Source organism: Tubulanus polymorphus, chromosome 1 (genome assembly GCF_964204645.1).
Source record: "Tubulanus polymorphus chromosome 1, tnTubPoly1.2, whole genome shotgun sequence".
Lineage (NCBI taxonomy): Eukaryota > Metazoa > Nemertea > Palaeonemertea > Tubulaniformes > Tubulanidae > Tubulanus > Tubulanus polymorphus.
In genome coordinates, this window is record NC_134025.1 from 8,327,857 (window position 1) to 8,354,294 (window position 26,438).

General features: G+C 36.6%; 2 protein-coding genes across 4 annotated transcripts in view; both read left to right on the forward strand.

The window, feature by feature from the left end:
- LOC141914718 (titin-like) overlaps nucleotides 1-16,989 on the forward strand; it is a 54,399-nt gene extending 37,410 nt beyond the window's left edge. For 2 of the 3 annotated variants that reach the window (XM_074805989.1, XM_074805990.1), the window contains 8 exons: nucleotides 595-975; nucleotides 12,829-13,026; nucleotides 13,191-13,502; nucleotides 13,607-13,924; nucleotides 14,001-14,043; nucleotides 14,640-14,735; nucleotides 14,858-15,034; nucleotides 15,138-16,989. In XM_074805989.1, the coding sequence (XP_074662090.1) occupies nucleotides 595-975; nucleotides 12,829-13,026; nucleotides 13,191-13,502; nucleotides 13,607-13,924; nucleotides 14,001-14,043; nucleotides 14,640-14,735; nucleotides 14,858-15,034; nucleotides 15,138-15,564 (1,952 nt within the window). In that variant the 3' untranslated portion in view covers nucleotides 15,565-16,989. The remainder of the gene's footprint in view (nucleotides 1-594; nucleotides 976-12,828; nucleotides 13,027-13,190; nucleotides 13,503-13,606; nucleotides 13,925-14,000; nucleotides 14,044-14,639; nucleotides 14,736-14,857; nucleotides 15,035-15,137) is intronic. The other variant, XM_074805991.1, reaches the window with a different exon arrangement.
- Nucleotides 16,990-17,894: 905 nt separating this feature from the next.
- The window catches only part of LOC141899880 (twitchin-like), a 57,538-nt gene continuing 48,994 nt past the window's right edge, over nucleotides 17,895-26,438 (forward strand). The window contains exons 1-12 of the mRNA XM_074786522.1: nucleotides 17,895-18,113; nucleotides 20,545-20,931; nucleotides 22,002-22,301; nucleotides 22,504-22,595; nucleotides 22,679-22,755; nucleotides 23,251-23,417; nucleotides 23,523-23,561; nucleotides 23,918-24,226; nucleotides 24,319-24,433; nucleotides 24,551-24,723; nucleotides 24,836-25,177; nucleotides 25,556-25,585. Coding sequence (XP_074642623.1) covers nucleotides 17,975-18,113; nucleotides 20,545-20,931; nucleotides 22,002-22,301; nucleotides 22,504-22,595; nucleotides 22,679-22,755; nucleotides 23,251-23,417; nucleotides 23,523-23,561; nucleotides 23,918-24,226; nucleotides 24,319-24,433; nucleotides 24,551-24,723; nucleotides 24,836-25,177; nucleotides 25,556-25,585 — 2,170 coding nt within the window. The 5' untranslated portion in view covers nucleotides 17,895-17,974. The remainder of the gene's footprint in view (nucleotides 18,114-20,544; nucleotides 20,932-22,001; nucleotides 22,302-22,503; nucleotides 22,596-22,678; nucleotides 22,756-23,250; nucleotides 23,418-23,522; nucleotides 23,562-23,917; nucleotides 24,227-24,318; nucleotides 24,434-24,550; nucleotides 24,724-24,835; nucleotides 25,178-25,555; nucleotides 25,586-26,438) is intronic.

The following is a 26,438-nucleotide window of genomic DNA, read 5'->3' on the forward strand; positions in this document are numbered from 1 at the left end:
TGTCACCCCATGCTGTATTACATCGTGACCCTCCCTATAGAGACCACCTCCAATAGTGAACACTTAGTCCCTCAGGCATTCACTATAGAGAGGTTTTACTGTATGAAAAAGTGCTTTGCATGATATTTTTGTTTTTTATAATTTTTGATTTGTTGCTAGACTTTAAGGGAAGTTGAAAAATTATAATGTATCCCCTGTATTTTTTGTTTTTTGCAGGTGTATATTTCTTCATAATTTTCATGTGATATGTAGCTAACAAGGATGTATTTTTAAGTGTCTCTAATACTGCATGGTCTGTAGGCTATGAGATATTAGTCAGTAAAATATTTGCATGCTCATTTTGTCAGGTCTGTGTGCGAGATATGTTACATGATGACATTTATTTATCACTTCTGAAGTTAATGCAAGAATCAGCATACACCCTGAAAATATATAATATATCAACTTTTTTTCTGGGCCATAATTTTAGATTATAAGAACGTTAAATGTTCAATTCCTTCTGCTAAGTTTAAGTTTTCAAATGGGTACATTGCAACCAAACTCTGAAAGGATGTATACTGTAGATTAAGTTATATTTTCCCATTTGGCTTGTAGCAGTGGAAGAGGTGGGGCCTGTAGATGTGACCATTGATGTCACTGATGCTCCTGTTACTGTAGAAACAGTTGCCCAAGGGATCACCATTACCACAGAAGATATCAAACCCAAATTCATCCAACCTCTCAAGGATCTAGACATAGATGAAGGAAAGCCTGCTTTATTTGAGTGCCAAGTCATTGCATCACCACAACCAGAAATTACTTGGCTTCTCGATGGGGAAGCACTTACCGATACTGCTATCTACACAATGGTTTATGAAGATGGTGTTTGTAAGATGACTATTCAAGAGACCTTCCCAGAAGATGAGGGGCAGTACACATGCCAAGCTGTGAATACAATAGGTCAAGACACTACAAGTTGTGAGCTATATATCAGAGGTAGGTGAACTATTCTCCAATTATACATTTAATAATAGATACATTTTGAAAATGGTATGAAGGAAAAGGTAATCTAAACATTGATTACTTCTACTTTCTTTTTCTGTTAATTTTGTGTTAAAGTTGTATTTCCAATGATAATTTTGATAATATGATTTGATATAAGCCATTAACGTGAAACTAATATACACATTGAAATGGCTGGTTTTTTGTTTATAACACTTTCTCTTCTGCCTATCATCTTTTAACTCAAAATGTGGCATGCAGTTATGAAATGTGAACGCAGCAGCAATTGCACAATATCAGCAGCGCTTGTTATCTATTTCAGTTGATATATAGATGATTTCTGCTCATTGTTATTTTCAGTAGAAAAGCATAATCACACAAATGTTTAATTCAAATAATGTTGCATGTGAATTTGCAGCGTTCCAGTATGCATTGATTTATTCGCAGAAATAATTTCTGCATGGCGTAAATTAGTGCGCAGCGCATGTCTTTTCAGGAGAATAGGTTATCTTATGTTCTTGACTCACTGCCTTTTGGAGAAATGTGTAAAAAACAGGTGGGCTTACTTAATGTTATTCATTTGGCATGTTGACAAATTGATTATCTTGTTTCATTCTGTTCTATCATAAATATATGTTTATACAAATTTTTGAAACTATGGATTACAAATCGACTCCTAAATACTAAGCTATTTCTGTGACATTTAAGTAATCTGTAGATTTGTGTCTCAATTTCGAAGTTTACTACAATACTACCTTAGACACCTACCGGTAGCAAAGCAGAGATGCTAGTTTTCCGGAAATATCCGGAATTCCGGAAATTTAGGATCGCCGATGTCAATTCCGGAAATTCTATGAGAATTCCTCGCGGCGACCAGTAATGGCACGGACCGTAAAAGCGTTCGTTTGCTTGTACTCGTCGTCGCTTCTGTGTTATTTTATCTTGGTCTCCGTTTCCGAGGATGTTCTGCTACAATGTATATATGTGTGCTTGTGGTGGTATCTGTGCGTGCGTAGGTGGAGTGCCACTGTTGTGACGCCATTTCCAATTATCTTTACGCGCAGTTGTACATCGTCCCGCTGACGGCCAACAATGTGAAGATGCACGTGGTAATAATTAAGATGATATTTAATAAATATCATCTTAATTATAACCATGCGCGTGCTATGTCCTGAGGCACGCAGCTTTGTAACTTTCTTTTTGCCTGCAGCTGTCAAGCGGGACGGTCTGCAAAATGAGCACGCACGGAAAGATTGTCAGTCGGGAGTCGGCCGATATAAAGGCAATTGACAGCGGTATAAAAAATAAATTTAACTGGCACTGGCTAGAGTGTAAGGACAGTAACGGGGACTACTTATCGAACTACATTCGTAAGTTAGACTTAGCTGGCGTGGCGTACTGCGTCGTTTGTAAAGACCAGGTCAAATACGGTAGTGGCGGGAAAAAAGATATTCTTCGTCACCCGGATAGCGCGCGGCATAAGAAGGCAGCGAGAGATGTGAAGCACAACGAATGCCTGCCGTCGTATTTTCAGATGAAAGATGCCGATCGTGATACTGCATCTCCGGTGATGCAAAAACGCAAAATTTTTCCTGGGGAGAATTTTTCTGACCCCCCGTTCTAAATTCCGGAATTTTGGTACTTTGGCCCTAGCATCTCTGGCAAAGGTGCTGCCATAGTTTTATTAATTTTAGAATTACCTAAAATTGTTGCATGATATATTGTCTTGTATTAATTGATCTTAAATGCCTAGGTGCAAGACTCATTCCTGTGGTATCAATTTCCATTAATAGAATTGAACACTTGTCACTCAATAACAACGGGTTATTATATTTTGTACGATAAACCATGATCATATTCTATATTTCTTTTTAAGGATTATCTGAATACAGTGGCGAATCAAGTGAAGAGTCTCAGCCAGAGACCACAGTAAGTAAGGGGTTAGTCTATATAGAGCCCGATGAAGCATTGACTCATCTGGAAACACTAGCAGTTGACATTGATTCAACTCATCCACTGACTTCTGTTGGCCCAGAAGATGCAACAGTTGGTACTGAACGGACTGTTGACATCACGGTTAAAAAAGGAGAAACTGCCCCTTCTGAGACTGTAACACTAGTCGTAGACAAGGCCGATAAGAAACCCAAAAAGGAAACACTTGTTGGTCCAGAAGAGGTTACAGTTGGTACTGAACAGATTGTTGACATCACGGTAAAAGAAGGAGAAACTGCCCCATCTGAAACTGTGACACTTGTTGTAAATAAGGCGGATAAGAAGCCCAAAAAGGAAACACTTGTTGGCCCAGAAGATACAACGGTTAGTGCTGAACAGACTGTTGACATCACGGTAAAAGAAGGAGAAACTGCCCCATCTGAGACTGTCACACTTGTTGTAGACAAGGCCGATAAGAAACCCAAAAAGGAGACCCTTGTTGGTCCCGAAGATACAACAGTTAGTGTTGAACAGACTGTTGACATCACAGTCAAACAGGGAGAAACTGCCCCATCTGAGACTGTCACACTTGTTGTAGACAAGGCCGATAAGAAGCCCAAAAAAGAGACACTTGTTGGCCCAGAAGATACAATGGTTAGTGCTGAACAGACTGTTGACATCACAGTAAAGGAAGGAGAAACTGCCCCATCTGAGACTGTCACACTTGTTGTAGACAAGGCCGATAAGAAACCCAAAAAGGAAACACTTGTTGGTCCAAAAGAGGCAACAGTTGGTACTGAACAGATTGTTGACATCACAGTAAAAGAGGGGGAAACTGCCCCATCTGAGACTGTCACACTTGTTGTAGACAAGGCCGATAAGAAACCCAAAAAGGAAACACTTGTTGGTCCGAAAGAGGCAACAGTTGGTACTGAACAGATTGTTGACATCACAGTAAAAGAGGGGGAAACTGCCCCATCCGAGACTGTCACACTTGTCGTAGACAAGGCCGATAAGAAACCCAAAAAGGAAACACTTGTTGGCCCAGAAGATACAATGGTTAGTGCTGAACAGACTGTTGACATCACAGTAAAGGAAGGAGAAACTGCCCCATTTGAGACTGTCACACTTGTTGTAGACAAGGCCGATAAGAAACCCAAAAAGGAAACACTTGTTGGCCCAGAAGATACAATGGTTAGTGCTGAACAGACTGTTGACATCACAGTAAAGGAAGGAGAAACTGCCCCATCTGAGACTGTCACACTTGTTGTAGACAAGGCCGATAAGAAGCCCAAAAAAGAGACACTTGTTGGCCCAGAAGATACAACGGTTAGTGCTGAACAGATTGTTGACATCACAGTAAAAGAGGGAGAAACTGCCCCATCTGAGACTGTCACACTTGTTGTAGACAAGGCCGATAAGAAACCCAAAAAGGAAACACTTGTTGGCCCAGAAGATACAACGGTTAGTGCTGAACTGATTGTTGACATCACAGTAAAGGAAGGAGAAACTGCCCCATCTGAGACTGTCACACTTGTTGTAGACAAGGCCGATAAGAAGCCCAAAAAAGAGACACTTGTTGGCCCAGAAGATACAACGGTTAGTGTTGAACAGACTGTTGACATCACAGTAAAGGAAGGAGAAACTGCCCCATCTGAGACTGTCACACTTGTTGTAGACAAGGCCGATAAGAAGCCCAAAAAAGAGACACTTGTTGGCCCAGAAGATACAACGGTTAGTACTGAACAGATTGTTGACATCACGGTAAAAGAGGGAGAAACTGCCCCATCTGAGACTGTCACACTTGTTGTAGACAAGGCCGATAAGAAACCCAAAAAGGAAACACTTGTTGGCCCAGAAGATACAATGGTTAGTGCTGAACAGACTGTTGACATCACAGTAAAGGAAGGAAAAACTGCCCCATCTGAGACTGTCACACTTGTTGTAGACAAGGCCGATAAGAAGCCCAAAAAAGAGACACTTGTTGGCCCAGAAGATACAATGGTTAGTGCTGAACAGACTGTTGACATCACAGTAAAGGAAGAAGAAACTGCCCCATCTGAGACTGTAACTCTAGATGTAGACAAGGCCGATAAGAAACCCAAAAAGGAGACCCTTGTTGGTCCAGAAGATACAACGGTTAGTGCTGAACTGACTGTTGACATCACAGTCAAGGAAGGAGAAACTGCCCCATCTGAGACTGTCACACTTGTTGTAGACAAGGCCGATAAGAAACCCAAAAAGGAAACACTTGTTGGTCCAAAAGAGGCAACAGTTGGTACTGAACAGATTGTTGACATCACAGTAAAAGAGGGGGAAACTGCCCCATCTGAGACTGTCACACTTGTTGTAGACAAGGCTGATAAGAAACCCAAAAAGGAAACACTTGTTGGTCCAAAAGAGGCAACAGTTGGTACTGAAGAGATTGTTGATATCACAGTAAAAGAAGGAGAAACAGCCCCATCTGAGACTGTCACACTTGTTGTAGACAAGGCCGATAAGAAACCCAAAAAGGAAACACTTGTTCGTCCAAAAGAGGCAACAGTTGGTACTGAACAGATTGTTGATATCACAGTAAAAGAAGGAGAAACAGCCCCATCTGAGACTGTCACACTTGTTGTAGACAAGGCCGATAAGAAGCCCAAAAAGGAAACACTTGTTGGTCCAGAAGATACAACGGTTAGTGCTGAACAGACTGTTGACATCACGGTAAAAGAAGGAGAAACTGCCCCATCTGAGACTGTCACACTTGTTGTAGACAAGGCCGATAAGAAGCCCAAAAAGGAAACACTTGTTGGTCCAGAAGATACAACGGTTAGTGTTGAACAGACTGTTGACATCACAATAAAGGAAGGAGAAACTGCCCCATCTGAGACTGTCACACTTGTTGTAGACAAGGCCGATAAGAAACCCAAAAAGGAAACACTTGTTGGTCCAAAAGAGGCAACAGTTGGTACTGAACAGACTGTTGACATCACTGTAAGGGAAGGAGAAACTGCCCCATCTGAGACTGTCACACTTGGTGTAGAGACTGTCACACTTGGTGTAGACAAGGCCGATAAGAAGCCCAAAAAGGAGACCCTTGTTGGTCCAGAAGATACAACAGTTAGTGTTGAACAGACTGTTGACATCACAGTCAAACAGGGAGAAACTGCCCCATCTGAGACTATCACACTTGTTGTAGACAAGGCCGATAAGAAACCCAAAAAGGAAACGCTTGTTTGTCCAAAAGAGGCAACAGTTGGTACTGAACAGACTGTTGACATCACAGTAAGGGAAGGAGAAACTGCCCCATCTGAGACTGTCACACTTGGTGTAGACAAGGCCGATAAGAAGCCCAAAAGGGAGACCCTTGTTGGCCCAGAAGATACAACGGTTAGTGCTGAACAGACTGTTGACATCACAGTAAAGGAAGGAGAAACTGCCCCATCTGAGACTGTCACACTTGTTGTAGACAAGGCCGATAAGAAACCCAAAAAGGAAACACTTGTTGGTCCAGAAGAGGCAACAGTTGGTACTGAACAGATTGTTGACATCACAGTAAAAGAGGGGAAAACTGCCCCATCTGAGACTGTCACACTTGTTGTAGACAAGGCCGATAAGAAGCCCAAAAAGGAGACACTTGTTGGTCCAGAAGAGACAATAGTTGGTACTGAACAGATTGTTGACATCACGGTAAAAGAACGAGAAACTGCCCCATCTGAGACTGTCACACTTGTTGTAGACAAGGCCGATAAGAAACCCAAAAAGGAGACAATTGTTGGTCCAGAAGATACAACAGTTAGTGCTGAACAGATTATTGACATCACATTTAAAGAAGGAGAAACTGCCCCATCTGAAACTGTGACACTTGTTGTAGATAAGGTTGATAAGAAGCCAAAAAAAGAGACACTTGTTGGCCCAGAAGATACAACAGTTAGTGCTGAACAGACTGTTGACATTACAGTAAAAGAAGGAGAAACTGCCCCATCTGAAACTGTCACTCTTGTTGTAGACAAGGCGGATAAGAAGCCCAAAAAGGAGACACTTGTTGGCCCAGAGGAGCCAACAGTTGGCACTGAACAGAGTGTTAACATCACAGTCAAAGAGGGGGAAACTGCCCCATCTGAGACTGTCACACTTGTTGTAGACAAGGCCGATAAGAAGCCCAAAAAAGAGACACCTGTTGGCCCAGAGAGTACAACGGTTATTACTGAACAGATTGGCGACATCACAGTAAAAGAAGGAGAAACTGCCCCATCTGAGACTGTAATACTAGATGTAGACAAAGCTGATAAGAAGCCCAAAAAGGAGACACTTGTTGGACCAGAAGCTACAACGGTTGGTACTGAACAGACTGTTGACATCACTTTGAAAGAAGAAATTGCCCCATCTGAATCAGTTGATTCAACAGACATAATTGAACTTAAACGGCCAGCAATTGGTAAGTACATAAACTTTTTTATTGTAACTGTTAGCTATCAACACCAAATATCTACCTTGCTGTATTGATTGATATTTGCCATAAAGTGTTTTTCAAATATAAACATCAAGCTTATAACAATCTTTTATGTAGGTGATACCAAGTCAGCTAATTCTAAAATGTCCATAACAACTGCATCCGTCATTTCACATCAACCTGATACCTCTGACCTGTTTTCCAAAGAGCCATGTCCTAATAAATTGAGTATCATTGAAATACAAAAAAGAGGGGTAGATTGTGGAGAACCTTTAGGCTCGGTGATTGAGTTGGGTTTAGACATTTTGGGTAAGAACTTTATTGTATCTGAATCTAGTGATACTGAAATTAAAGAATTTCCTGATAAGCACAGATGTGAAGCATCACTCAAACTAAGCGACTATGATGAAAGCTCCGAAATTTTGCCAGTTTTGATCGATGATGATGAGGAACCAAGGAAACAACCATCATTTAAACACCCGAAAGATAGTAATTTATCAAACTTTCAAATGATAACATTAGATCTAGATGTAAATCAAACATTGGATATAATAACCACTTCTGCTAATATAGAAGAAACGCCTGATCAACCATCTGATTGCAACTTAACTCCGAAACCTTTTCAAAATAAAGAAAGTGTTACTAGGGAGGATGTAGTATCAGAAGATATTTCTACCTCAAATATTCAACCAATAAGGAGAGAATCAGTAACATTCCAAATAATTAATACAGTCATTGGACCAGAATCAGTTGAATCAGTTGAAATCGATTTGACGAATTTACTGCATTCAAGTTCAAATGACTTAATTGTAGAAGAGGTTGAACCACTTGAACCATTTAGTCTGAGAAAAATGACATCCATAGAAACTGAGCCAGACTCATTTACTGTAATTGAGCTTACACCCGAGGGGGGAAAACTGACCGACGAGCAGCCTGAATTGGTTGATGATGCACCAGTTAATATTGACACAGTCATTAATGAAAATAAATCACTGACACCTAAACCAGTAGCTTCTGATTTAAAACTTGAAAATGAACCAAAGATAAACAATCAACCTGAATCGGTTGAAATCAATCTAGTAGATGACCTACCAACTCTGCATTTGTTGCATTCAGAAGAGGTCAAACCACTTGAAAGTCAAGTGACAATCATAGACACTGAGCCAGACTCATTTACTGTAATTGAGCTAAAACCTGATGAGTTTGAACCATCTGAGCAGCCTGAATTTAAATATAATATTGATTTACCTATCAATGAAAATGAATTGCTGACACCTAAACCCGAATCAGATACAGTTGACATAAAAGATAGAGATGTTCATCATACTTTAGATTCTATTACTATTGATTCAATTCATGAAAGTGAACCTGAATCAGCTAGTCCTAGTGAAGTGACATCCATAGCAACTGAACCAAACTCATTTAATGTAATTGAGCTTAAACCTGCAGAGATCAGACCATCTGAAGAGCAGCCTGAATTACTTCTGTCATCAGTGGTTGATGAATTAGTTACTTTTGACTTAGTTAAAGCTAAAACTGAATCAGTGGTTGAAAATGAACCAAACATAGATAAACAACCTGAATCAGTTGAAATCAATTTTAAGCTGGGAGATGACCTACCAACACAGAAAATGTCGCATTCTGATTCAAATGATTTGATTCTAGAAGAGGTCAAACCACTTGAACCATTTAGTCCAAGTAAAGTGACATCCATAGAAACTGAGCCAGACTTATTTACTGTAATTGAGCTTAAACAAGATGATTATGAACCATCTGAAGAGCAGCCTGAATCACTTCTGTCTTCAGTTGTTGATGAATTAGTTACTTTTGACTTAGTTAAAGCTAAAACTGAATCAGTGGTTGAAAATGAACCAAACATAGATGAACAACCTGAATCAGTTGAAATCAATTTTATGCTGGGGAATGACCTACCAACACAGAAAATGTCGCATTCTGATTCAAATGATTTGATTCTGGAAGAGGTCAAACCACTTGAACCATTTAGTCCAAGTAAAGTTACATCCATAGAAACTGAGCCAGACTCATTTACTGTAATTGAGCTTAAACAAGATGATTATAAACCATCTGTAGAGCAGCCTGAATCACTTCTGTCTTCAGTTGTTGATGAATTAGTTACTTTTGACTTAGTTATCGATGAAGAAAAATCACAGAAAGCTAAACCTGAATCAGTTACAGTTGACCTAATTGATACAGTAGCTATTGATTTAAAACATGAAAATGAGCCTAAAATTGAAGAACTAGATGAACCAATTGAAATCGATTTGAAGCTTGCCATTGGCCATCCGATACAGAATTTGCTACATTCAGATTCTAATGATTTAATTCTAGAAGAGATTAAACCGTTTGAACCATTTAATCCGAGTAAGGTTACATCCATAGAAACTGAGCCGGAATCATTTACTGTAATTGAGCTAAAACCTACGGGGGTCAAACCAACTGAAGAGCAGCCTGAATCGGGTCTGTCATCAGTTGATGATGCATCAGTTATCATTGACTTAGTCATGAATGAAGAAAAGTCACTGAAAGCTAAACCTGAATCAGCAGTAGCTATTGATTTAAAACCTGAAAATGAACCAAAAGTAGACGAACAACTTGAATCAGTTGAAATCAATTTGAAGCTAATAGATGACCTACCGACAATGAATTTGTTGCATTCAGAATCAATTGATTTTATTCCAGAAGAGGTCAAACCACTTGAACCATTTAGTCTGAGTAAAGTGACATCCATAGAAACTGAGCCAGACTCATTTACTGTAATTAAGGTCAAACCAGATGAGTTTGAACTGTCTGAACAGCAGCCTGAATCAGGTCAGTCTTCAGTTGATGATGCACCAGTTATGATTGACATAGTCATGGAGGAAGAAAAATCACTGAAAGCCAAATCTGAATCAGTAGCTATTGATTTAAAACCTGAAAATGAACCAAAATTAGACGAACAACTTGAATCAGTTGAAATAAGTTTGAAGCTAGTAGACGATGTACCCACACTGAATTTGTTGCACTCAGATTCGTTTGATTTAATTCTAGAAGAGGTCATACCCCTTGAACGAATTAGTCTGAGTAACGTGACATCCATAGAAACCGAGCCAGACTCATTTACTGTACTTGAGCTTAAACCTGTAGCATTTGAACCATCTGAAGAGCAGCCTGAATTGGATTTGACTGTTATTGACATTGAATCAGTTACTAATGATTTAGTTATAAATGCAGAGAAATTACTGACACCTAAACCTGAATCAGTTACAGTTAACCTAAAAGATAAAATGATTCGTCATACTATAGATTCAGTTACTAATGATTTGAAACCTGAAAATGAACTAAAACTAGAACAACCGGAATTATTTGAAATACATTTGGAATTGAGAGAAGAGCACCAACCAACAAAAAATTTACTGCATTCCGATTCAATTGATTTCATTCTGGAAGAGAGAAAACCACTTGGACCATTGAGCCCAAGTCAAGTGACATCCATAGAAATTGAGCCAGACTCATTTACTGTAATGGAGCTTAAACCTGATGAGTCTGAAGAGCAGCCTGAATTGGATTTGACTGTTATTGATGATGAATCAGTTACTATTGACTTAGTTATCGATGAAGACAAATTACTGACACCTAAACCTGAATCAGTAGCGGAAAATGAACAAAAGATAAACGAACAACCTGAATCAGTTGAAGTCAATTTGAAGCTAGTAGATGATCTGAATTTGTTGCATTCAGATTCAACTGATTTAATTCTAGAAGAGGTCAAACCACTTGAAGCATATAGTCCAAGTAAGGTCACACCCAAAGAAAGTGAGCCAGACTCATTTACTATAATTGACCTTAAACCTGATGATTTGATACCAAATGAAGTCATACCTGATTTAGAGCTAGAAGATGTTGATGTATCATTTGCTTTTGATTTGGCTAGAAATGAAGAAAAATCAGATATACCTCAACCCGAAACAAGTGGTAGTGAAATACAAATAGTTAAGAACAAGCAAATAGCTGATGATGAAACAGATCAAACCAGGCAACCCAAGGATATACCTATTGAGGCACCAGATGATCTCACACCTATTCATGGAGAGCCATTAGATAGTTTTGAGATACTTAATCCCCTTGCCAAAAAACCTATAGATTCATTTGTCCTTGTGAACTCGACGGATCAGTTGTTAGGAGATATGGATATTGCTGATGGATTGATAGTAACAGAAGAAATCGAACTTCTACCATTCAAAGGTATTAGGTGGCATGATGCTCTGTGCATCAAAATGTTGCATAATGATGCATCTATTGTATTCATTTAGGCATGGTTGTCCCATGTATCATCATCATGATATTTTCAGTTCTTCATTTTCAAATCTCTGTTATATAGAGATTTTCTTTATTTGAAGGACCATTGCATGTCGCCTGCGCGTGCGTTTAGCGCGAATACTGCATTTACATTCATTTTCAGAAATGAACAGAATAATAATTTTTTTCTTATAGGTACTTGGTTAGAAATAAGTTTTTCTTGATGAGCAAACAGTTGTACAACCCATACAAATTCAATGAAAGTTAATTCAACATGGAATAAATGCTGAATTTCTAGCGTGATGATAAACTTCTTGACAGATTCCATTTAGCTATTTTAAAAGTTGGGTTATTAAGGCATGGGAGCATGCTGATAGCGCGATATGTTAGAAGAAGTAGTTATTATAGCAATTTTTTTAAGTGTAAAGTTTTTAGTCTATTATTTTCAGTACCTGGAGTAGCATTTTATTAGTCTACATCTATACATGGACATATCCTGACACTAGTGTATACGTCCATGATCACTACCATGTTTATCTTTGATACCTTGAGTATATGCATATTGATGATCATAGTCTGGATTAGTTCCTCTAGACAGCATCCTTATAGAAAGAATTATGTATGATTCACTTGCATGGATATGAAAATCACAGTTATTGTTAATACCAGATGTCAAGAAGTCACATGTTTCATGGGTTCATCTTATCATGGGTTGCATTGATTATAGGCCAATGGTCTAGAAGGCTCAATTCCAAGCTTTTGGACTGAAAATATGTCCAACTTGAGTGATATCCAAGTTGGATGGAATATTAAGTTATATAGGGTGAGAAAGGTATTTCAACCATCATCCAACTGAAACAGTTAACCAAGTTAATCTGCCTGATGTAAAGTTGCTTTAAATGCATAATTTAGAGTACAAATTGATCTACTTTATTTCACTGAATTTTATGAAATTTATAATGAATTGATGAGTCTCTTTTTCAGATACGTATTGCTTACTGATGTTTGACAATAGATATAACTAATATAAAAATGAAATGCGCAAGCGAAATAGCAATCACTGATGCAAACAATGCTGCATGTCACATTGCGATATCAATGCTCTTTATTCTAATAAGCACTTATATCCTTTCAATTTCGATCTGTTTGTGGAGTGTCATAATTCTCGTAACAACTTTTAGAAAAACCCAAAGAAGTCGTAGAAGAGACTGTAGAAGTATCTCTTAAACCCACTGAGGAAACCCCAGTTCAACAAGTGGAAGCTGAGATTACCTTGACACCAGCTCCTGAAAAGAAACCTGAAGAACAACCACCAGAGGAAATATCAATCACAGCTGATCTAGTGACATCTGATTTTACTAGTCCAGCTCAGACTGCTCGTAAGTGACAGTTATTGAAGAGAAACTGATAATGTATATATACACGCACTTAACTTTGGTGATGGATCTTACCTAATAGCTATATTTTATACTTCCTTTTTAGGAGAACTGATCATTTTTCTTTCAAGCTTTTAATTGAAAGTTTTCATGTACATATCGTTTAGCTGAAGAGGTTGGTGCTGAATTGACTGTTCCATTATTCACAAAACCTTTGGAAGAGACCACACCAGTTCATGATGGAGACGAGGTTACACTTGAGTGTGTCGTTGAAGGAAAACCAAAACCTAAGGTTAGCTGGTATCATGAAAAAGAAAAGATTCAGCCGTCAACTGATTTTGTGATTGACTATGATGACAATAACCTAGCAACATTGACGATAAAGGAAGTTTATCCTGATGATGCTGGAATCTATACAGCTGAGGCTGTTAATGAAGCAGGCACAACCAAGTCCACTACTGAACTGATTGTTGAAGGAGGTTAGTTAATATATATTATATATATATAAGATATTTTCACCCGCAGGTATCTAGTTTCAAAGCATTTTCATCACATAACATTTCTATCTTATTCATTTATAAAGCTATATCTGATGAAGAAGGTATTGCTCCATCCTTCATTGTCAAACCAAAGTTCCAGACAGCTGATGAGGGATCCACTTGTACATTTGAATGTAAACTTATTGCATCTCCCGAGCCTCATATTACATGGAGTAAAGATGGTGTGAATGTCACTGGCATTGATTCCAGTCGCATGTCAGTGGATGTAACTGCTGATGTTCACATGTATATTGTGAGATTTACTATAGAAAATGTCAGACCAGAGGATGAGGGTCCTTACAGAATAACAGTATCAAATACTGAAGGTGATGTGAGCACTTCAGCGTCGCTTACAGTCAATGGTATGTATTTTTGTCTGATATTGATAGTGATAGAAAATTAATTGAATCTATTTACACCTTTCTCTTAAAACATAAGTTTCAGAAGATGTTGACCAAAGAAAGACTCTCACCAAGAAAGTGTAAGTTACATGCGTATCATTTTTATGAACTTTTGATGTGGTTATGATTTTTTAAATGTTCCTTCATTTTAAATTGTTCATATTTGGTTGTAACAGTTTTGCTACTAATTTATGCTGATTTCTATGTTAATGAAAGCATGATTGAATGAAATATCACATTTAAAACCTAACTACTAAGTTGAATCACCACTAACCGCTAAGCAGACTTTCATCTAACTTCAAAGAATAAGATTAATTTCGGTTTTGCTTTTTCATCCTCAAATTCATTGAATTAATTCAAATTTTGATAAATGAAAGTATGCATGTCTGTGATTATTGATTCGATTTAAGATTTATATCCAATGCTTTTTAGCTCAGATATATGCCACAAAGAAAAATTGTTTTGCCTGGTTGATAGTACAATTTTTTAAACTTTCTTGCTTTTACAGTAGCCAATTCAACAAAAGTCAGCATGAATTATTAGTCTGCGGAGTACTGGAGCAATATCCCTTGCCACCAGTGCTTGTACAACCTGAGTTCCTTCCACCAGTAATAGTGCAACCCATTATGTGTAATTATGTTGATTGCATGGTTAATTCTCATTTCCCTGCATGCAGAAAAACTCGTGTTGGTGTGCAGCATGGTCTTAACCAGATGGACTTCAGGCATATGCTTAAACCATGCAATGACCGATATCAATTTTATTCTATTCAGTAAGTTAGATTGCATGCCATATAAAATGTGTTTCCTATGGTGATTGTATTACTGGATCTTTTTTTATGAATGATATATGTTTGATTGTATTTTTGAATGTCATTATCACCTGTTTTTACAGGGAAGAGGAAGCCACCCTTACCATTAAAGGAGAATCCCCTGTATTTGTACAGAAACTGACTGACACATCAGTGATAATTGGAAAAACAATAACTTTGACATGCAAGGTGAAAGGCAGTCCTAAACCAACTATAACTATCTTGAAAGATGACCAAGAAGTATCAGGACCACATTATAAGTAATTATCCCATCAACTTTGAAAGAAATATGCGGGCATTTTTATTTTGAATTAGCATTTATGCATATCTGTACTCTGTATGAAATTTTCTTTAAATTTTCAGAATTGATTTTACTGATGATGGCATTGTCCAATTGACAATTGATAATTGTACCGGGGATGATGAGGGTGATTATATGATCAAGGCTACAAATGACAAAGGCACAGCTGAAACAACCTGTGAACTTTTAGTTAACGAACCACCGAAGTTCACTAAGGAATTATGTGACATAACTGTCCTACTTAAAGATACAGGCATTTTCGAATGCACATTATCAGGTGTACCTGAGCCAACTGTAACCTGGTATGTTTCTGGTATAGAAATCAAGGAGACTGAAAAATATCATATCATACATAAGGATGAACTCTGTTCGTTGGAAATACATGATGTCACACCCGAAGACGGTGATATTGAGTACACCTGTAAGGCAGTCAATACTGCTGGTGAAACGTCAACTACAGCAAAGCTAATTACCAAAGGTGTGTTCTAAAATGCTTTTAATTTGGTCAATAAATGCTCTTGAAAGCTTTCTGGAATTTTGACAAATTTGACAAGAACACGTGCACGAATTGAGACATGTATTTTTTACAGAGCATCAAATAATCTATTGTTTAGAATGAAAAAATATGTTTAGATGTGCAATTGATCTACACCCGTATATGCATGTGTTATACCTTATATTTCTTCCAATCCAGAATAGAAAATATGCAGTGCTTAAGTTCTTCTCAAACAATCATAACCAATTATGATGGTGTTTTTTGCTTCATGGAAACTTCATGCATTGTTATAATTCTACTTCATAGCTATTCACTATGTGTACCCCTAATTGAAATATAATATTCTCCGTATAGAAAGCTCATCGATTCTTCAATCTTGAATAGACAAATCTGGACTGGTCTCTTATATGGTTTAATGCAATCTTTGTAGAATTCGAAGCTTGTCCAATTAATGCTGTGAAGTAAAAAATGGCAATCTTTCACTGTTGGACGAAAATTCCGTCCATTTACAATCATCCTCATACTATATGATTAGTCCAGTTTTGTAAGCACTATATGTTATGCTGCCTGCTGTTGCTTAGATCCTTGCATGTTATTATTTATACTGTTCTGACTGTTCTACAAATCAGTTATTCAAAGAAAATGTTTAGTTTATTTGTGCATGCATTGCATTCTTTTTATTGCGGTTTCTTGGTGACTTTTTTGCGTGAGTACACCAAATGACTAACTGCCAATTATATTATATTCTGGACGTTATATGTTGTTATTTAGTTATGTTTGATGAGATCATAGTATCCAGAATCCTTATTTAAGATCAATTTCTGTAATATAAGAAATTTGAGTAAATAGATAGTGTAAATGATAAGTTAACCAAGCTTCATATCATTTTTAATCTCATGTTCAAAGCTGCCATACTAATTACTTCGCTAATAATCTTGAATTTGAAAGAAGTTTGAGTATTCATAACCAAAGGTCAACACCTGTACCCTCAACAAAGTGCCATAAAAAAGCCTCTGGAAAGGTTTCATGATATTTATCAAATAATATATTTGATTCTATGATTTGAACAATGCAGTTCAACTCATTCATAGCATATCAATCTTGAATAATGGACTGGCATATCGGCAGAGATTTATGTATCAAATGTGTCATTTTTCTCTAACCGAAAAATACATGAATTAGTACTTAATGTACTGTTTAATTATAGATTTAATTGCGTGGTTTTCTCAAATCTAAATAATCAAAATTATATATAGCATAATTTGTAAAACAATATATATATATATATTGAATGGTTAGGAAATATTTAGTTTATACCCTCCTTGGTACTTACTTCTTACTTACAGCATGGAAATGTGATTTACATTATTTGTTTTACTTTTTTTGTAAAATGAAATTCGACGCAGCAAATAAAAAAGTGAAAGTCAATTTTACCGAATTTCTTTTTGTTTATTTGTTTTGAGGTAGGATGCGTGCACGAATAACTTAATTCTTCTACTGTCCAATATCTGAATCCCAACCAATTTTCTGTTCCACCAATCTCCTATCATTAAATATTTCTGAATTTCCCTTACCTCTCGCTATCAATATTCTGTGTGATTCTTGAATATGCAATTTACCCTTCGTTTATATCTGGTGGCCGATGAGTCATTATGAAAATTCTCCCACAATTGCATGTCAGGAATTTTAGGTAATGGTCCCATCAGCCACCATGCAGATTGATTCTACTACTCTACTGTACCGGTTAGTTGTTTAATTCATTAGGCCCAGTTTAATATATTGGGATCGAGTTAATCGTTTATCATTGGGTAAGAACTTAACCGTACCAAGAGTGATAACAATGGTAACCATAATCCATTGAAATGTCCAAATTCAATTTCCTTTAATTGCAGTCTACAACCAGCGCGGAACTAGTTGCTAAAGGCCACTGGAAATTTAAAAGTCCCCACCCTCTTTATTGCATGTGTGATTGACTAAAGTGAAGGGACTCAAAATCGAAGAGTCCATGACATATTGTATGATACTAATATTCACCCTGACCGCATTTATGACTAACTCACTAACAATCCTTGTGTGTGTTTGTTCGTTCTTTTAACCATCTCCCATTATTATAAAGGCTCGATTGCAATAATAATCTTGTGTGAATACCAAATCTTAACTGGAATCGTATGAAATATATATCCATTAGGTCTAATGAATTCATACTTGACATGTAAACTTTAAATGAATATTCATCGTTCATGTACCAATCTTAGTTGTCCCCTGTTTCCAGCTGCACCTAAGATTACTGGACCGGAACAGGTGATTGTTCCCAAAGGCCAAACTATCACTATCGAATGTACGTACACTGGCCATCCGGCACCCACTGTGTCCTGGACTAAGGCTGGCAAGAAAGTTGTTCCAATGCCAAGAAAAATCAACATTAACAAAGAACCTGGAAAGTGTACATTGGTCATTCTCAATGCAAGTCCTCAGGATGTTGCTGATTATATCATAACCGTCACAAATGAATATGGAAAAGACAGTTTAACGATCAAAGTCGGTAGGTTTTCTTCACAGTCCTATTTGCGTTGGTTACAGTCCATTAAGTATGATAATTGCTGTGATGGTGCAATACGAAAACAATCATAATTGAAGTTCCTGAGAACCATGTAAAAAACGTTTTCTCAGTGTTGTTTGGTTATAGATTTTATGATGATCAATTCATTTTCAAGGTTAATCCACTTGTATTATATATGTTTATCAAACTATCATAGTTACAATGAACTATGAGTTGAGAGCTGAAAATGAGATTTGAGGGTTTCCACCTAGATACATATTTTTCTGTTATATTCTAAAGAAAAATCTTATTTCCACTTGCCACTTTAACCAATAAATATTCCTGTATCATATAAAGATATGTTGTGGATTTTTGTTCAAAATCCTTCGAGGAATGTTTGATCCATTCCTTCGTCAAGTGTACTTGAAAAGAGTCCTTAAAAACTTTGACATGTGGCCCCGATATCAATAGCTTGTGTAAATTTACTTCTGGCACTAAGGAATTGCAATAACGTATCCTATCTATCGAGCTGGTGGGCGATAATCTAAAACCAATAAAAAATCTTTTATGAAAAAAACTTACTTTTTCAAGCAAGGGATTAATTAATTGGACTTGATTACTATGTATATTTCAGATAAAGGCCTTTATGTAGAATAATCATAAATAGTTTTCTGAGAATAATATAATGTACCAAAATATTTTAGTGAATATTGATTGATTAGGTATTTACTGGCCTGATTACCTATGAAATATTATCAGTCGGAAATCGTTGTACTGATAAGCCGTGTACATGGTCGCTTGCCTTCATTCACTATGATCTGGCTGTGACTGTTGTATTGTCATACACAAGCTGGCTCGCAGTCATAGCAGTAGGCGGGATTGAAGGTCCTTGTGTGTATATTTGATATAACTTTCATACCTGGATATTGGAATCGAAAATGACATTTGTGGATAGATTCTTTCGCATTTAGGATTGAATTAGTAATGATTTAATCAGACTTTTTCGACACTTCTGCCAGCGAGTTGATTCACTGGTGGTGTGAAGATAATTTCGCTTTCGATAAAACTCTTCTACTAATTTTATTAGTAGATAAGACGATAAGAATTTTCGCTGCTAGCATTTATCGTCTTTAAGACTCAAAAGGTGATAGAAATGAGAACATTCAAGAGTTTAGTTCTGGTTCAGATTCGGACTAATACAAAATTAGACCATCTGTCCTTATTTCTATGTCCACACGGGAAAGATGACTGGGAAACATCTGGTAAGTTGTATATATAAGATAGCACTTCATTATGAAAATCTTTGAGGCAAATTTAAAACACACAATATACAGGTATTGTTCTAAGACTTGTATCTTCAAGGGGACAGGCAAGTTACTCTAATACCTTAATGACTATTAACACTAAAATTAACAATTAACTCAAAAAGGGAATTATATTACTGGTAACATATATACATGTGTTTTGTATGAAACATCTGAGTTTACTGAAGTTATTTAAGTTCAAATTAAGTAATGCGGCAATAGTAGAATTGAAGGCAGTGTGTGAAACTGGTGTATATAATCATATATTATCAGTGAGCTGATGTTTAGTATAAAGTTAATGTTTATTTACTCCGCATGAGTGTTATTGGACTGACCTAAGGACATTCTTGAACCGTCCTGTTATGTAAATATATACATGAGGAGTATTTGCTTTACCTAAAGGTGACAGATATATATGTTATATTTAAACCGACCACCAATCTAGTCATTCTTTCTGATAATTCGTTCCTGTTTCTTAAAATGAAATATATATAGATAGATAATCAAAGGTACAAGTAATTTTACATATCATTATGCATAATGTCAAATCGATGATTGAGCAATGATTTCTACTAGTTATGTCTAAAGGCATTTTATATTCATCTCAATTATTTGTAGGATCATTGAATTAAGAGGTGAAATATATTTTCTATAGCTGTCATTTAATTTTGAATCTCAACAAGCAAATTAATTATATTCAGTTTCAATGAATTCTACATGTCAATACTTAATCAGTACAGGTACTGCGTACTTTCTATGTCAACAGGTTGGAATTTCTGCCAAAAGTATCTAGGTGCGCCCTCTTCGAAACATACCACACTTATTCAAGTATTGTTGACACTGATTATCTAAGGGTTGTGAGGTTTTTATATGCTTCCTGCAAACACGTAACTTGATATTTAAAAAGTTCCTTCACACAGTGAGAGGTCTATGAGTCTCATCGGAATTTAGCCCCCTATCTAATTTAACACAAAATTACCAAATTATCATACTCAAAATTGGTTTTATGACTAGAATGCAGATATAGTCAATAGAAGTAATTATATTATATCTTTCTTGTTTTGTGTGTTCATAGTGTTAAGAATGGTTGTCCGAAATACTCTTGTTCAATTGAATTAACCCCATTACAGGTCTCGAAAAACCACCGGAGGAATTGAAAAAGGATGAACCGAAAAAGGATGAACCGAAAAAGGATGAACCCACAGAAGAAAAGGTTGTCTTGAAAACGCCTACAGGCAAGGCCCCTGAATTTGTCCTTAAAATCAAAACGAAAAATGTCCAGGAGGGTGAAAATGCTGATTTTAATTGTGAAGTTGTTGGTGAGCCAAAGCCATCCATTAATTGGCAGTACAATGGTAAAAGTCTCAAGGAGGGTGGACATTATACAATGCAAGAAGAAAATAACCTTCATAAGCTTGAGATTTATGACATTGTGCCGACAGATGCAGGCAAATACAGCGCTGTGGCCAAAAATGATCACGGAAAAGCAATATGTTCAGCTGACTTGAAAGTTAAAGGTATGTTAATTGAATTATGAACAACACATACGTCGTATTTTGCTATTGAAAAATATCCAGTTTTGTCAATATAAGAATCTAATTTGTGACATCAAATTGAATGGGTGACAGGGGCTCTTTGAGTTCGAAAACCAAATATTTCTTGTTTCACATGCTACGCAGTTGAAGCGTTTGAAATCTGCTGCTTGAGTTACTGGAATTAATGGGAATTGTCAAATTATGAATTTTTTAGAGCATGTTGATTGCATGAGCATGTCGCATGTTTTGTTTTTTTCTAGAATTGAAACCATCCCCACCACATTTTGTTTTGGATATACAAACAACCGAGTGCAATGTTGGCGATTCGGCTCGACTTTTTGGACGTGTCGTGGGTTCGCCTAGGCCTAAGCTGCTATGGTATAAAGACGGATCTGAAATAAATCGCAGAGACAATCGTTTCATCATTGAGTATGGAAATGATGAAGAGTGTTCATTGGTGATCGTAGAAATAATCAGCGAAGATGAAGCACTGTACACTTGCGAGGCCACCAACGAGTTGGGAGTTGCGACATCAGAAGCTGGCCTGCATGTTGCCCCTGGTAATAATAATTTTATTTAAAATAATCCAAATACATTATATGTACTGCCTATGATTGCTGGACGTATGTTTATGTGGCTATTTCATAAGCATATACCCTATCACTCGGCTTGATTATTCCTTAAAATTCTCACGCAAGATTTTTACATTACATATAACTAACCGTCGAATGGCTTCGTTTTGATTTTAATTGATGTGATCATGGGATTATTTTAATTGCTGTGTTTCGAATGTATGTTTGACTCTTTGTACATCGTTCTGTACATAAAATGCATTAATAGAGGCACTATATAGTTAGCTGACTGCACATTTTGTAGAATATTGGTAAGATGTATATTTTAGACCACTTACATATGACAGATTCCTGATGTATGCTTGAACAAATCTTTGGTATTTTCAACTCGAGAGCCCACTGGCGGACGGGGGGGGGGGGGGGTTACAATGTGATGTTGGTTTTGTGCTTGTAATATATTTATGGTTGTCGTGTTCGCAGCCAAACCCAAACCCAAGATGGAACCACCGAAGATCGTGAAAAAACCCACCAAAGAGGTAGTCAATGAAGGTGACCGTACTCAGTTCTTGTGTCGAGTCACAGGCTCACCCCGACCGACTGTCACTTGGACCAAACGTGGCAAAAAATTGACCGATGAGAAACTCTATCATATTGAAGATTATGAAGAGACATATGTGTTTGAGATCATCAATTCTAAAATATCAGACTCTGATGTTTACCTATGCAAGGCAAAGAATGAGGCTGGAGAAGACAAATGTAGTATTAAATTAGATGTGAAACGTAAGTCAGTGCTTAGACTGCAGTGTGATGATGCTTTGAAATCTTCTGACAAATATCATAATGATTTCCAAACGGATTATCATTATCATTCTGTGCTTAGCAGCGTTCTTTTCCAGCAGCAATGTGCGTGTTTGTGCGAACCGTCATATCAGTGATCATTTGATAGTAATAAAGGATTTATCACAATTTCTTTATTTCTCAGCTGTGAAGAAGGAACCACCAAAGTCACCTCAGATTCTTCGACATAAAGAGGAAACACAGCCTCCAAAGTTTACTGAAACTTTAAAGGACACGGTATATACACATTATTGAAATGTGGAATAGTACTGGGTGCATTTTTGCATTATTGAAAATGACATTTATTTTTCATATTACAGACTCTGAAAGAAGGGTCAGGTCTGACGCTGAAAGCTAAAGTCACCGGGGTACCTAGACCAGATGTGGAATGGATGAAGTAAATATTAATATATATCTATACATATCACCTCCAATTTTCTCAGAAATCTTTCATTTTCGTAACTTACTGAACTGTCTTCAGTAATTCATTCAAATGGATCACTGAACTCATAGTTAAAAATCCACACTTTATATAGACATTGTTGAAAGTTAGAAAGTTAGATTTAGAATTAAAAACAAGGGATATATAGGGATCTATTTATATTGATTATGAGAAAAACCGTTGCTTAAATTGATGTTAATTCATTTAAGAATGATTAGTAATTAGAACAGACAGCTGTGTGACATTGATCATAGCAAGATAATCATAGCGTATTTTAGAAACTAGGATTTCTTTCAGAAATTGTAACTTTTATGGGTGACTTTTGTTGTTAATATAATAATTTTCTTATATACATGTATTTCAATTTGAATGTAGTAGGATATAGTGGGTTTAATATTACAGTTCCCCACGTGTCTGAGAGTGGCTATTTCTGACATTGCTTGTTTTTAGGAAAAGTTTGCCTATCAAACCAAGTGATAATATTTCAATGACTTATGAAGAAGATACTTGTTCACTCACTATCGCTAAGACAACTACAAAAGACACTGCCGAATATGTTTGCAAAGCAACAAATCCAGTTGGTGAAGATACATGTACTGCCCGTGTCCTTGTTGAAGGTAAATCTCTTGGTCTGTGTAAATGTAATTTTCAACTTAATGCTTAAGATCTATTGAGTTGAGTTGAATCACTTAAATTGATTTTTTTTTCTGTTACATTTAAAGCAAAACCCAAGGAAGTTCAACCACCAGAAGTAGAAGAAGGTATGAACATGTTTTATTACCATTTTGCTGTATTCATAATTGTTTTATTATGTGTTAAAAATTGGCATATACACTGATAGTCATTATTTGTTTAATGCTGAACTCTATTGACATTCATCGGATGCTCTAGATTTTTCGCTTACCCAGATTGACAGATAATTTAAATGAGTTTGTCTTAAAAGCATTCATTATAATGTATTGATTTTTATCACGGAAATTTGATTGTGTCCTGAGTGCAAGTTAGCATTTATCGTTATTCTTAAATTCAACATCTTTCAAGATAAAGATATCTTCTCACGGTATGATTTATGACAAAAAAAATTCCCAGTTGAAACTGACTTCTTTGTAAAATGCAGATTACAAGGAGGAACCCGAATTCACAAAGCCACTGAAGAACGATGAGGTGAAGGAGGGGCGCACACTGAGAGTCGATTGTCGGGGAACTGGTGTTCCAATTCCTGAGTTTACATGGTTCAAAAACGATGAACCACTCGCGATAGACAACAAACGAGTTAAGGTTGACAGGAAATATAATAAACGTGATGATGAGACTGCCCTGATTTTAACTGTTGAAACTATCACCATGGATGATGCTGGTACATACAAGTGTATTGCAAAGAATTCCGAGGGTCAGGCCGATACAGTATCAGTTGTTACTGTTGAAGGTAGGCAAAGTGATAACAAAATCACCTTGCACAAGATAAGTATTTTTCATTTGAATATCTCTGTCAACAATCGCTCTATAAATTCTTTTCAGCGAAGAAAATACGACCTGATTTTATCAAAAAACCAGACAATTATGAGATTTATGAAAAAGATTCTGTGACATTTGAAGTCGAGGTCAGTGGTTTTCCGCACCCAACAGTGACATGGTAAGTTATTAGGTTCTCTGTATTTTATGTGAAGAAAAGCTGATGTTGATTATCGATGTTACTGTCGTGAAAAATGGTAACCTGTACGATAATAATAATTTTTTTATTCATTACTAGGAATTTTAGTGATAAGGAGTTGAAACCATCGGATCAGGTTATCATCACTGAAGATTTCCCCAAGTATTCATTGACCCTCAAAGACTGTGTTGTTAATCAGACTGGTGTGTATAACTGCCGACTGACCAATGAAGCTGGTGGACAATTTGCTAATGGTCGACTTAAAGTACGGCGTAAGTATCATGCTTAATTTGCAGTTATTACGCCTATCTTTCTACTTTGAAAAATCGCTTTTCTTACATCAATTTTATACTACTTAATTCAGTGTCATAACTCCTATTTTAGCTGCCAAACCACCAAAGTTTGTCAAAAAGACTGAAGATGTTGTATCACCAGAGCATGGTACTGCCAAGTTCACATGCAAGGTCGCTGGTGTCCCGAGTCCGACTCTTACTTGGTTTATCAATGATAAACAAATCGAAATGAGTGAGTCAATTACTTCTGACTATGACAAGAAAACCGATTTACATACATTGACTTTTATTGATACAATGCCTGATATTGGTGGAAAACTTAAATGTTTGGCCAAGAACAATGCTGGAGAGGCATCGTGCGAGGCGATTCTGACGGTACGAGGTCGTGCACCAATATTCATTGATAAACCAATCAAATGCACAGTACTAGCAGGTAAGACACTGAACCACATACAGAAACTTGCACTTATATTGGTTTATAGCCACTTCTGAAAAATATGAAATTACCGTAGTGTTTCATGCATGCGAGTCCAAAGCACCACAGCTTAGTTACACAAAAAGGTTGAATTCTTAAATCGATTCAATTTATTTGTTAATCCAATTTATCTTATAGCGATTTGCGAGTAAATCCTTTTTGGGAAACTAAGCCTAGTACTGTATGTTTCCGAATACGATGCACCCAGTTTCTAATATATTTCAATAATGTATTATTTAGGCAGTTAGTCAGAATACTTTTCATATTAGAACTGGATCTTTTTGTGGTGAAATTGCATTTTTTACTATTACTCAATATGTTCATATACACGCACAGATTTAACAGATGACAGTGATAGTACACCGGGTATGTTATTGCAAAATGAAGATCACGGTCTCATATTATGAACTTTTATGTTATTTCAAAACCAAGTCTCTACATTTTGTTATCATCTAATGAAGCAGTTGTGAAACCACGATTTAAAAAGCCAAGGAGTTTTTGAAGAGTTTCAATACAGATGATAGAGACTGGGTTAGAATGACACATCCCCTGGCTGCAAAACACACGCTTCTCCAGCATTCAAGTAATCTCCCTCATATTCTGTATAATTCTCTGTTGCAGATAAATCAACTATCTTTAAGAGATGCACGATATTAAAGATTCTAAACATAATGTAATTGTTTTGATAAATGGTCATGTCTGCATTTCCTTTTCATTTTTTACGGAAAACTAAATAATCAAATATATAATGTTCTATTATATTTTCTGTATATACTCGCATCTCATATAATATCTCTCATTCGTTGAACGATATATAAAGCTGTTTGTGGATGTTTTGTTTTAACTATATTACGCAAATCAAATATTTATAATGAGTTTTATTGTTTGATTAATACTGAAAAGTCTGAAAATGAACATTTCTTTGCATTGTATCTGGCGCATCAAAGCATGGATAATCTAAATTGCAGGCCAAAGTTGTTGTAAGATACAAGGATCGCGAATATCGATTGTGTTTTGTAGGCCATTTAACTATTCGTGATAATTGCAAATATGCATATCTTAGGAAGTGATCTTGGGCGCTTTTCTTGAAAAGATTAATTCCTCATACATACTGTTATACGTACTGAAAACAGTGGTCATTCTCGTGTTCCTAACTTAAACTTAAAACGATTAGCAAATCTTCATTATTATGCTTTAACTAATTAAGTAACTTATACTC